The 12,576-nt window shown below is 40.2% G+C and overlaps 1 protein-coding gene across 1 annotated transcript; it reads left to right on the top strand.

Moving 5' to 3' along the window:
• The first annotated feature begins 11,458 nt into the window (after positions 1 to 11,458).
• Positions 11,459 to 12,099, top strand: LOC104466172 (chromosome unknown open reading frame, human C5orf30). Its single transcript, XM_010079513.1, has one exon. The coding sequence runs from the start codon at positions 11,479 to 11,481 to the stop codon at positions 12,097 to 12,099; it is 621 nt and encodes a 206-aa protein (XP_010077815.1). The 5' UTR covers positions 11,459 to 11,478.
• Positions 12,100 to 12,576: the final 477 nt, after the last annotated feature.

Here is a 12,576-nt window from a genome sequence, read left to right as displayed (position 1 = left end):
CGTAAACGGTGGGAAAGCCAGAGTGCACCTGTTAGCACCTGCATCTGTCCGTAACCGTTTATAGCTCTCTTCAGTTGTAACTTAAAACCACCGGCAGTGCCCAGTGAGTCCTTATACTCGTAGGCAAGTCCTAACCCTGAGTATGAGCTTACTATTCAGTCTGATAGTAACAAAATGCACCATTACTCAGCTTTCTATGGGTAACTTTATATTTCTCTGTAATAAATCTTGCTCAGTGAAGGGTAAATGGAACCTCAAAGCTCTGTTTAAGTGCTGATTCCTGTTTAAATCCGTGATACCTATTGACTGTATTAAAGTGCTACTTTTCAGAGCATGAAGTTTGCTAAGCTGCTTTGGTTTATTGGCAAGTGTGATTTGCCAGTTCTGTCTCTGCATATTACGGTGTTGAGGGAGTGTCTCTGAACAGTTGAGGTGGTGTTTTTGAGTGGTCTACAGATATGTAGGAAAATAGTCTCAGGTCTTAATTTCTTTATATATGAGTTATTTATATGCTGTTTTACATAGGGGATTTAGCTGGCATTAGTGCGAATGTGTATGTATGTGTTATAAAGAAAATAGCAAATGATGTGCATTACTGTGAACACATCTTTGCTCGTTAGTGTGCTCTCTAGTGTGGTGAGTATATGGCTGTACATATGTGCTTGCATAGCTGCACATGGGAATGAATTGATGGCAGAAGCCTGCAGTTACACAGATCTCAGTGGGAGTGATGGAGGGGGTCTGTGATGGGGAGGACTTACCGCTTGTATCAGTAGTTGGCTGACTTCGGACACAGCTGGTCCCAAATACAGTAAGAGCCCTTGGAGCATTTCTGGGAGTGAGGACTAGGGAATCGATGCTTTGTTTTGCCACTAGAAGTGTGCAGTACTGATTCTGCTTCCTACTTTTTCGCAGTAATCTCCCTTACTGAAAGCTTCTCCTCCCACCACCCTTCTGCTGGTGCTGTATTTTGAACCATGTTCTATTTTACATGATCTTCTTGGTTGCCTTTTTTTTTTTCCCCTTGAGGAAGAGTGCTTATTAGAATAATGAAGATGGAGGAGGGTGGTTCTCACAGTGACTTGGAAATGGAGGAGAGTGAGGCAATGGCAATGAAATCACTGAAATTTAAGTTCTTGTGTAACAGTACTGACATTGTAGCATGGCTTTCTTTATAATCTCATCTTTGGTTAGCGTCATGCTGCTTGCTCGGCCACTGTACTTGGATAATCATACATAAATGCAGTATGTTATGGTAAAGTCTGATGAACTGAGAATTCCGGGTCAGAGTTTTCTGCTTGTACTAGTTGTAAGTTTAATACAGATTTACTGTACCTGCGTGTGCTGTTTGGCTTTTATTTTTTTTTTCACACTTGCATTACACTTAAACACTTGTTTTTGAGTAGAATTTAAGTATGGAAGGGAGCATTTGGAGGAAGAGAAGAAAACTTTAAAGCTATTCTATACATTAATAAGCTTGAGGAAGTGACCTTTAACACTGTGAATGGTATAGCTGAATGAGACACCTTTCCAACAAACACCTAAATATCTGCTAGAGATTGCATCAAGTTAAGATGAACTCGTCCTTTAAAGTTCTTCAGTTAGCAAAACAAAACAAAAAAAAATATTGCATTGATTAAACATTTTTTCCTGGTATCTTTGAGTAGGTCTTATTTTTATTTAGTATCTTTCTCTGAATAGCTGTTCCTAGTTAAGGCTGAATATAAGTTTTGTTTAGGTTGATAGTTTCAAAGTAATATCTGCAGAGCCGTTTTTCAGATCTGGCAACATAGGTTGCTACCAAACATTAATTTCTTGTCTGACACAAAAGCAGTGGAGACCCTTATTTCCATTAGCATTTTGTTTTTGAAAGACAAAAACCAGTATTTATTTAGCAAAGTCTGTAATACTTTTAAAACTCTGCTTTTAAAAAAAATAATAATAATTTTAAAAGGCAATTTAATTTTTGTTGACAAGTCAGGTTGTAGTATGGTTTTGTGTTGTTTTTTCAAGTGAGCTAACCTGAAACTGGAGAGAACTTTGAAAGTGAAACTTAGATTTTTGGTTGGTGAGAAGACGAAAATTAAAAATGCGGAGAAATAAAATGAAATTATAAATAAAACATTTTTTAATTTACTAAGCACGTAAGATTAAAAATTTTGTTCTGCAATATATATCAGCTTTTTTACATGGTTCTTACTGTTTCATCTTTTGATGCATAATTGTAGTAAACCGTTAACTTTATGCTGGCCAGGATTATGAGTTTACTGGTGGAGTGGGAGGGAGGCAATCATCTGTGATTACATCCAGCAGGGAAGTGGTGGTGTTTATTTAAAGGACTCTAAATATTTCAGAAGAGTTACCCCCTGTTAAACACTTCAGTCTAATATTACTTGGCAAAGAGATGTTAGAAGTTAAATGTCCTTCTTCCCCACCATTTTGTTTTACTTTCCCTGCTTGCTAAGTCTGTTCATTAAAAAATTCATGAGTGTGGACCCACCCTTGAATCCTGTCTCTCTTGTGTGTAAATTGTGTGCTCTGTCATGTTTGATCTGGTCCGCTGACTGTCCAGGCTAGTTGCTAGAGTTGCCAGTTGTAGTTCCTCAGTAATTAATTGTGATCCTCTTCATTTTTGAAAGTTAGTTACCTGGATCGTAATTGTGTTCTGTTTAAATCTGCATTAATAACAAGAACTAACTGGTTATGTAGTTCTTGCTTCTTACAGTGGGAAAATTTGATTAGAAATTGATTTAATGTTATTTTGCAGAACATTTAATAATTCTTTGTTCTGTATAAACATATATATGTGGTATTTATTGTCCAGTATGCTGGATTGCTGAAGGGCCTAGTACTTCATCTGGTTCTGACAAGAACCTCACACAATATTCTGTAGTTATAATTTTTACTAGTTGTTTTGTGAACTATCGTTTTGCATCCCATCCTCAAGTTACTGCACTGGCTTTATTAATTCAGTAATATCCATTCATCTGTTTTCTTAAAGCCTGCAGGATCATAATAACATATGCTTTATGCGTAATTTCATTTTCTTGCATTTAGTTTTAAGAAAAAAATCTGTGCTGAACTTTGTTCTTACATTACTCATGTAGTGCAATAATTTAATATTAATTCCATTTGGTTTTTCTTTAGCTTAGAGTGGAATTTCTCCTAACGAACAGCAAGAGTTGGTGAAGAGTGTGTATAGTTTATTGATACCTTTCATGAGCTTGTTCTGTTATTAATTTTTTTTTGACCCCTTTCCTGTCTCTACAAGCATGGTATCTTTCTGTAAAACATGACACAACTACTGCAGGGGGGGGACCTTCAAGAGCATGGTGAAGCAACATTAGTCCTCTCAGATGAAGATAACTACCATGGCTAAAAACAACCATCTGGCTCTGGCAGTAATTGCAGCAGTATCACCAGCTTGCACTGGAAGAGCCTACAAGCTGCATACATCTCAAAGTCTATGGCCTGGCTGCCCCAGCTCTAGAAAAAAGAAATGTGGCATCTTTGTGGATACTCCTACATAGCTGGATTTTAGCTTCATTTTTCCCTTTCAACTAAATATTTCACTTGTTTTAGTTACAGATTGGAAACAATTATTTCTGGAAAAGTTTGCTCTACAAGTTTGTAATACCATCAGCATATTTCAGTGACAGAGAAACAAGATGGCATTTCCGAGAGCATGTATTATATTTATGTAATTTTTTCTTTTCAAACTACAAGGCGGGAATGTGAACCTTACTCTTCCCCTTCACTGAGGCAGCTGAAATGATTAACAATGTATGCTGGCGTCATGTGTGCTTCTCATGTACAGGATGACTTCACTTACTCCTGATGTATGATAGATGAACATTGTGTCTTTTAAGTGTGTTGTGTATAGTAAGTAATGGCAGCACAAAGAAGGGGAAATGTCAAAACCTGCTTGATATCTGTCCGATATGTTTGACTCTTTTTTAAAGAGTTGGTTTTTACTGAGTCTGTTGCCATCTTTCCATTCATTCATCTGTTTATGGCAATTATTATAATTTTATCAATGAGACAGATATTTGTAGTTCTTAAATGGTACTACCTTTAGACTTGGCGTCTAAGGGGAAAAAAAAAATCTGTTCTTAAAAAAATACAATAAAATCAGTAGTTGGATGGACAGAAATTTAGTGCTCATCCTAAAAAAAAAGGGATCTTCTCAAATCAGTTCATATTCTAACTGAGAAGATAAGTAACAATGGAAGTACCAATTTACAGTGAACCAGTTCTTTAGCTGAGAGTAACTTACAGTGGTGGTTTCAAAATAATAAAGAGTTTTTATGAAGTATAGGAGTGTCAAGGGAAGCCCATCTTCATCTTTGTCTTTTAAAAATATTGAATAATTAAAGCTGGTATTTTTTGAGTCACTTACATTTCTCTCTTCAAAAATACAGCAGTACATTTAACAGAAAAAAATAACAAATGGTCAGAAAAAAACAAGCAAAGGATATCTTTGGGTGCAGTGCAAATGGCAAGAGGTCATTCCAACAATTTACAATGCGTGTATCATCATGCTGTGATGTTAGCGTCATACATGTCTGGTTTTTGTTTGTCCCATGCTAGTCTTTCAGTGGCATCCAATACCTTTGTGAAAGATTCAATAATGGGAAAGCCTTTATAGTTGCAAAATATGGAGGTTTCGATGGTTTTACCCTCAAAGAACTATCCCAAGCATATTAATTTATTCTTTGAGGTAATACAGTGATTTATAGTAGTTAACGTAGTATTTCTATTCATTATTCCTTTTCTGTGTGTTTTAGACAGTTTTTTCAATATTTAGCTGGATTGAGTCAGATTAATTTCTATGCAGAGCCTGCTTAATAATAAAGAGAATTGATAGAATCTTGTAAAATCTTAATGAAGTGAACTGTATTCTGGAAGCACTTCTGGTGTGTGGTCAAGTGAATTGGTCATGTGAATCCTCTTGGTAGTTGTTTATAATGTTATTATATTTTTAGTTATTTTCCATACTTTTTAAATATGTGAAGCAGCAGTGAAGAAAAGCGTATGCCGTCTTATTCCTCTTCTTGTTCTGATTCTCTAGTAAATCTTTAGTTATTTTGGATTGGCATCACTCCGTTGTTGTTCTCTTTGGAAAGCATGAAGACAAGGCAACTGTGATCTGAAGAAATAATCTTTCTAAGCTGAAGTACTGTTTTTTTTCTGAGAATTACTGATGAGTTTACACCACTATGCAGCACTGAACCTAACAGTAGTCATCTAATGCCTTGTAACTACAGAAATGGCCTAGAAGTGCAGTTTAAAAGTTTTAAGTATGTATTGGTAGGTAATGTTACCTACATTCCCAGATACTATGAATCTCTCAAATATTTTATTTTCTTTTATAGAAGTCTTCTAAATTATGTTTCTCTGTCTTTTTTTACCAGATAAGGAGACAAAATGTGTTGAAGCCATATGGCAGCCTGAGTAACTCACATTAAAAGTCTCAGGAAGGAACAGCTGAACACATACATGTTGAGTTTTGGACCTCTGCCTGTGGAGCTGGCCAGTCATTCCTCTCACTGGCTATCAGTGCTGTTCCCTTGAGCTTCTGATGTTTATAGCATCAACTTCTGATTCAACAGACACTTGAAAGCAACAGTAGAATTTCTTGGGTTTAGGGCTGTTCTTTGCACGGAAGCACAGAAATGGAAGTTCTGCAATTTCAGGCTGAAGTAGTAGGCTGGAGCTTGCTGACTTGAAAGCTTTTCTGCTCTGATTTTCCTTTGTACCATTTTTGGCCAGTGAGGGGTAATTGTTCAGCAGTAAACTCCTGCCTCCTCTCCTGCTGGGAGTTATTCTTCAAAGTTGATTGTTTTTTCTTACCAGGGCGCACACCCGTGTTTCAAACAGAAGTAAATTAATTTTAAAAACTATGTCCTGAGAAGAGCCTTTGTTGCTTTCCACTTCTCAAGTCTTTTTTAACTCAAGAAATGCATGAAGACATCTCTTCCTCCCTCCCTCCCTTTCCTTAGGGCACATATTGCTGCGGCAAGTGATCCTGGGTTTTGTGTGGGTTTTTTCTTGTTGCTGTTTATATGTGACTAGACAGTATAATTCATTTCTGACCTTATTGTATGGCTATTTTATTTATACTTTTTCTAGTGTCTGTTTGTGCTTTTTCTGGCATTTCAACTTTTTAGCAAAACAGGTTGAGTCTCTCTTAGAAGATTACTGGAAAGATTTCTGAACTGCAGGCTAGAAATTGGGAACTAAAGGAACAGGAACAGTTAAATATTTAGGTCTCTTGGCTAAAAGCACAGGGTAGTTTTAAGGCAAGATTTTTCTGTGTTATACCTCCAGTAGCCATGTTCCTGATGGTACAGGAACTATAATTTCTACTTGAGGAGTAGTCGTTAGTCGTTAGTATCTTCAACTCAGTGGCTGAAACCTCACTGTATCTGTTGTCTCACTGCTAGATATCGTTCTTAAGTAAAAAACAACAATTGCTTCTGCTATTCTGAAAGTTTTAATTGACTCCGTAAGTCTATTTCAAAGTCAATTAAATATAATGGGCAACATTCTTGAGTTTTATGTGGTTCAGTGAAAAATTTTGGTGTTTGGTTTGCTTTAGTATTTTAATTCCTTATTTAGCTTTTGCTGTGTTACCTGTATTGTTAAATTCAAAATGCTTAAAAGCGGACTGGATGAAGTGTATCTGTGTATCTGTAAAAGCAATGCTACCCAAAACCAGTAATGAAGAGTCCTAAGTAGACCATGATGATGAGAACTGAAGAAGAACATTTAAGACTAAAGGAAATGAAGTAATAGTCACTCCATAATAGAAGTTTGGCAATGGCAGATAAAATCCTCTTCAGCAATACCATGTTGAATATTTTGTTTATTCCTAGTTTATTAGCATAGGATGTCAGTCGCAAGTTGATGTCATAGGAAAGCATAGGTGGGAACATTACTTAAACCGCTCCTTCCCGGTCCCTGAACAGAAATAGGGTAGGCTTCAATTATGCATGAGGCTGGATTATTTTCTTTTGCGAATGAGATTTGCACACAGCTTCTCATTTTAAGACAAATGAGTAGAGGCTGATCTTGATGGGGTTTTGGGGGGTGTCTAATTGCAGAAGTTTGAATAAAGTATTCCCACGCATGTTGCATCTTTGCTGGTCAGCCTGTGACCTCCTAAGCCTCAAAATGGCAGCAAGTAGCAGCTTTTAAAAGTTTGCAAACTGGTAATAGCATGTTTTAAGTCAGTCTCATTTGTGAAACATTACTGAGCTTTTGCATGTGGTTTATGGTCACCTATAATGAAATTCAGAATTGTGTTTCTGCTTGACCCTTGCATATGAACTTTTCCTTTCTTCTTTGAGTCTCATTGCCTTTAAACATTTCAAAGCTATGCTGAATTTTTTTTGTGAACTGTATTGGCTAGAGAGTCACTAGCTACTGTTTAGAGCAAAGATAAGGCTGACAATGAAGGAAGCAGGGATTTTGAAACAAATGTGACCTTTCTATTTTGTGAAGTAGCTGTGTCACCAAGATGGTGTAGATGATGCTGAAAACAAAGAAATGAAATTAATTAAGCCTCCTCTTGTGTTTTCGCATCCACTGGTGTATTCTTGCTGTGATATTGACCTTACCTTTCCATGTTAGAGATGGTAGTGGCTTGTGGTGGACAGTTGCATCTGTAAGGGCATCAAACTGTATTTTTTTAATAGTTGTGAGGGAAGAAGTGTCATAGAATCATATAATAGTTTGAGTTGGAAGGGACCATGGAGGTCATCTAGTCCGACCCCCCTGTAGTAAGCTGGGACATCTTCCACTAGGTCAGGTTGCTCAGAGCCCCATCCAACCTGACCTTGAATGTTTCCAGGGACGGGGTATCTACCACTTCCCTGGGCAACCTATTTCGGTGTTTCACCACCCTAAGCGTAAAATATTTTTTACTTATATCTAGTCTTAAACTCTCCTCTTTTAGTTTAAAACCATTACCCCTTGTCCTGGTGGTACAGGCCCTGTTAAAAAGTTTATCCCCTTCTTTCTTAAAAGCCCCCTTTAGGTACTGAAAGGCTGCAATCAGGTCTCCTCAGAGTGTTCTCTTCTCCAAGCTGAACAACCCCAACTCAGCCTCTCCTCGTAGGGCAGGTGTTCCAGGCCTTTGATTATTTTCGTGGCCCTCCTCCGGACCGGCTCCAACAGGTCCATGTCTGTCCTGTGCTGAGAGCTCCAGAGCTGGACACAGTACTCTAGGCGTGGTCTCACCAGGGCAGAGTAGAGGGGCAGAATCACCTCCCTCAGCCTGCTGACCACGCTTCGTTTGATGCAGCCCAGGATACGGTTGGCTTTCTGGACTGCAAGCGCACATTGCTGGCTCATGTTGAACTTCTCATCCACCAGGACACCCAGGTCTTTTTCTGCAGGACTGCTCTCAATCTCTTCATCCCCCAGCCTGTATCGATACTGGGGGTTGCCCCAACCCATGTGTAGGACGTTGCATTTGGCCTTGTTGAGCCTCAGGAGGTTTTCACAAGCCTACTTCTCCAGCATGTCAAGGTCCCTCTGGATGGCAGCCCATCGCTCAGGGCTGTCACCCTCACCACTCAGCTTGGTGTCATCGGCGAACTTACCGAGGGTGCACTCAATCCCACTATCTATGTCATTGATGAAGATATTGAACAGCACTGGCCCCAGAATAGACCCCTGTGGGACGCTGCTTATTACTGATGTCCATCTGGACACTGAGCTGTTGACCACTACCCTCTGGAAGTGACCATCCAACCGATTTCTTATCCACTGAACAGTCCATCAGATCCATGTCTCTCCAGTTTAGAGAGAAGGATGTTGTGGGGGACTGTGTCAAAGGCCTTGGACAAGTCCAGATAGATGTCGTCCATGGGTCTTCCCTTGTCCACTGATGTGGTCACTCCCTCATAGAAAGCCACTAAGTTGGTGAGGCAGGACTTGCCCTTGGTGAAGCCATGATGGCTGTCTCTGATTACCTCCCTGGCCTCCAGGTGCCTCAGCATAGCTTCCAGAAGGACCTGTTCCATGATCTTCCCAGGCATGGAGATGAGGCTGACAGACCGGTAGTTCCCAGGGTCCTCATTTCTACCCTTTTAAAAAACGGGTGCAGTGTTAGCCTTTTTCCAATCAGCAGGGACTTTGCCTGACTGACATGACTTTTCAAATATAATGGTGAGTGGCTTGGCGGCTACATCAGCCAATTCCCTCAGGGCTCTTGGATGCATCTCATCTGGTCCCATGGACTTATGTACCTCCAGGTTCCTCAGGTGGTCACAGACATTATCTTCTCTTACAGTGGGAAAGGCTGTGCTCTTCCAGTCCACATCTTCTGGCCCATCCCCTTGGCAGGTGTAGAAGAGAGGTTGCTAGTGAAGGCTGAGACAAAAAAGTTAAGTACTTCAGCCTTCTCAGCTGTTGTTGTTGCCAGCTTGGCAGGCTCACTCATGAGAGCAGGTATACTCTCTTTGACCTTTCTTTTCTGATTTACATACCTGTAGAAGCCTTCCTTGTTATTCTTAGCTTCCTTTGCCAAATTCAGCTCCAGCTCTGCCTTGGCCTTCCTGACCCTATCCCTGCACAACCGGGCAGTGTCCCTGTACTCTTCCCAAGTTACCTGACCCTGTTTCCACTGCTTATACATTTTCTTTCTGCCCTTTAGTTTGAACCACAGGTCATGACTCAGCCATGCTGATCTCTTGCTTATCTTATCAGACTTGTTGCACCTGGGGATTAAGAGCTCTTGTGCACTATGGAAAGCATCCTTAAAGATCTGCCAGCTGTGTTCTGCCCCCTTGTCCCTGAGGTCAGTTTCCCAGGGGATGGTTTCAACTAACTCCTTGAAGAGCTGGAAGTTTGCTTTCCTAAAGTCCAGGGTCCTGACTTCACTCTTCGCTTGACCCATATCCCTTAGGACCATGAACTCCAGCTGTGTGTGACCGCTACATCCCAGGCAGCCTTCAACCTTGATGTCCTCAGCTTGCTTGCTCATATTGGTGGTCACCAGCTCATGTATCTCATCTCCCCTGGCAGGTCTATTACCTGGCTTAACAAGTTGTCTTCAATACATTCCAGGAGTCTCCTGGCTGCCTGTCCTACTCCTCCAGCAGATGTCTGGGTGGTTGAAGTCCCCTGGCAGGACAAGAGCCTGCAAACGCGATGCCTCCTGTAGTTGGAGTAGGAAGGCTTCGTCAATCACCTCCTCTTGATCGGGGACCTGTAAGTAGACTCCAACCACTAGTTTCCCTTTTTTGCCTTGGTCTCCCAGTTTTAACCACAGGTTTTCAACCTGCTCATGGCTATTCTTCAGAGACAGCTCTTCACGCTATCCATTTCATGATGTAGAGGACAACTCCACCGCCCCTTCTCCCTCACCTTTCTCTTCAGAGCAGCCTGTACCTATCAGTAGCCACACTCCACTTAGGGGATTCATCCCACCAAGTTTTAGTAATGGCAGCCAGGTCATAGTTTTCCAGTAGCACAGTGGCTTCCAGCTCACTCTTGTTCGTTGCCCAGGCTGCATGCGTTGGTGCAGAGGCACTTCAGCTGGGCTGCTGGCTGTGTTGCCTTTTTTGAGGAACACACCTTTTTTCCTCTGAGGTATTTCCCCATTGTTTCTTTGTTGGCTTGTGCCACCTCAAGCAGGGAAAGATAGTCTGTTTCCAAAAGAACAAATAAATACCATAGAATTCAGAGTACTGACTAGATGCTTGCAAGAATGTTATACCGTATTCATTAAACGCTGTTTCCTTTGTTAGAAATACATTAGAATAAAATCATGTGAGTTTGTTTGGTTGTTATTGTGAATAAGATTATAGGGTTGTTTTGTGAGGGGAGGATTAGTGATGACCTGTAAAGACAACTGTTGAACAGCTGTGGTGTCGTTCTTTGAATCTAAAGCAGGCTGTCTTCACATCTGGAAGTGGGAAGCATTGCAGTACCCTCAGTAGATCAGGTCTGGTCCATGGTCATGCTTGACTGAAATAGGAGCTGTTAAACACTTTTTTTTAAAAAAAAAAAGGCTTTGTTTACTGAGATTATTGTCAATAGAAAAAATACACATCTGAATATGGGAGAAATTGCTGTGGAGGTGCTAATGGATGTAGATGGCCTCAGAGGCAAGGGGCTGTAAGGAATCAAATGGACTAAAAGGACGAAAGATGGTCTGGAAGGATGCTGCTTTTTTTGGGTACAATACTACTCAATAATGTCTTTAAGAATATCAGGAAGATATTTATGATAACTTTTACTAAGAAAACTCCCAAGATAATTTTAAAAGGTAGATGTAGGTTGTAGTTTTGTTATGTAACACTCTGCAGAGCATAAGACAAGGCTGAATAGAGAAGTACTGGTCATGACTTCTGGATGATACAGAATCTCACTTCTGCAATCCTCTCTCAGCTCCTTGTGTTGCATAAAGGCTTTATTTCTCATCAAGCTCTGTTTTGTTTTTAGGAGGATACAATTGTGTTTAAAATGGAAGTTGACGTAAATGGAGAGTCCAGAACTGCCTTATCCACCCTCCCTGTGCCTCTTGCAGAGGTGAGTCCTGTGGGCAGGATGGAAGCAGAGAAGCCCCGTTGTTCCAGTACCCCCTGCTCACCAATGCGACGGACGATTGCAGGATATCAGATCCTTCACATGGATTCTAACTACCTGGTTGGCTTCACGACTGGAGAGGAGCTGCTAAAATTAGCCAAGAAGTGTACAGGAAGTGAAGAGAATAAAGGGGAATCTGGGCCAAACTTCCACTCCAAGCAGCTTGATTCAGGACTTGCACGTTCTTCCCGTTTGTACAAAACTAGAAGTAGGTACTATCAGCCATATGAGATCCCAGCAGTAAACGGAAGGAGGAGGAGACGGATGCCCAGCTCAGGGGATAAATGCACAAAGGCATATGAACCTTACAAGGCACTTCATGGTCCCCTGCCCCTTTGCCTTTTGAAAGGTAAAAGGGCTCATTCAAAATCCCTGGACTACCTCAATTTAGACAAAATGAGCATTAAGGAACCCGCTGACACGGAAGTCCTGCAATACCAGCTCCAACACCTTACCCTCAGAGGTGACCGTGTGTTTGCAAGAAATAACACATCTTGAATTTAGAACCAATTTCTGATTGTTTCTCTGTTGCTGCAAAAATACACTGTTGTACTGTGTACATTACTGTCCACATTGTAGGTGGTTGTATCAGCTAAATGTTATCAGAAAGTAATTCATTTAAGTAGAATCTTGTCAATGCAATGTGTTACAAATACTCAGAGGGTGAAATTTTTCCTGAGCAAGCAGCTTCTTACACAAATTTGACTGCAACTGATGGATATTTCTTTGGACACCTTTTAACAAATTTTTAAAAAGCACTTTTGATTTTTACGTTTTGTATATTTGTACAGTTAGATCTAGTATTTACAGTAACTTAACACTGAAAAGTTGGTGATATCTGCTTGGTTGTTTCTAATTTTGACTTGATGCTAGAAATTGCTCTTGGATAGGAAACTTGCTTGAGTTTAGGAAGTTTTTTGGTTTTACTTTTTGTTCCTGTATTCTACAGCAAAATGTATGTATTTTTTACATAAT

The sequence above is a fragment of the Pterocles gutturalis genome, unplaced genomic scaffold (assembly GCF_000699245.1).
Source record: "Pterocles gutturalis isolate BGI_N339 unplaced genomic scaffold, ASM69924v1 scaffold8754, whole genome shotgun sequence".
NCBI lineage: Eukaryota > Metazoa > Chordata > Aves > Pterocliformes > Pteroclidae > Pterocles > Pterocles gutturalis.
This window is presented reverse-complemented; position numbering and strand designations above follow the sequence as displayed.

Coding starts and splice junctions, on each gene's coding strand:
- LOC104466172 (XM_010079513.1), top strand. CDS start 11,479: ATGGAAGTTGACGTAAATGGAGAGTCCAGAACTGCCTTATCCACCCTC.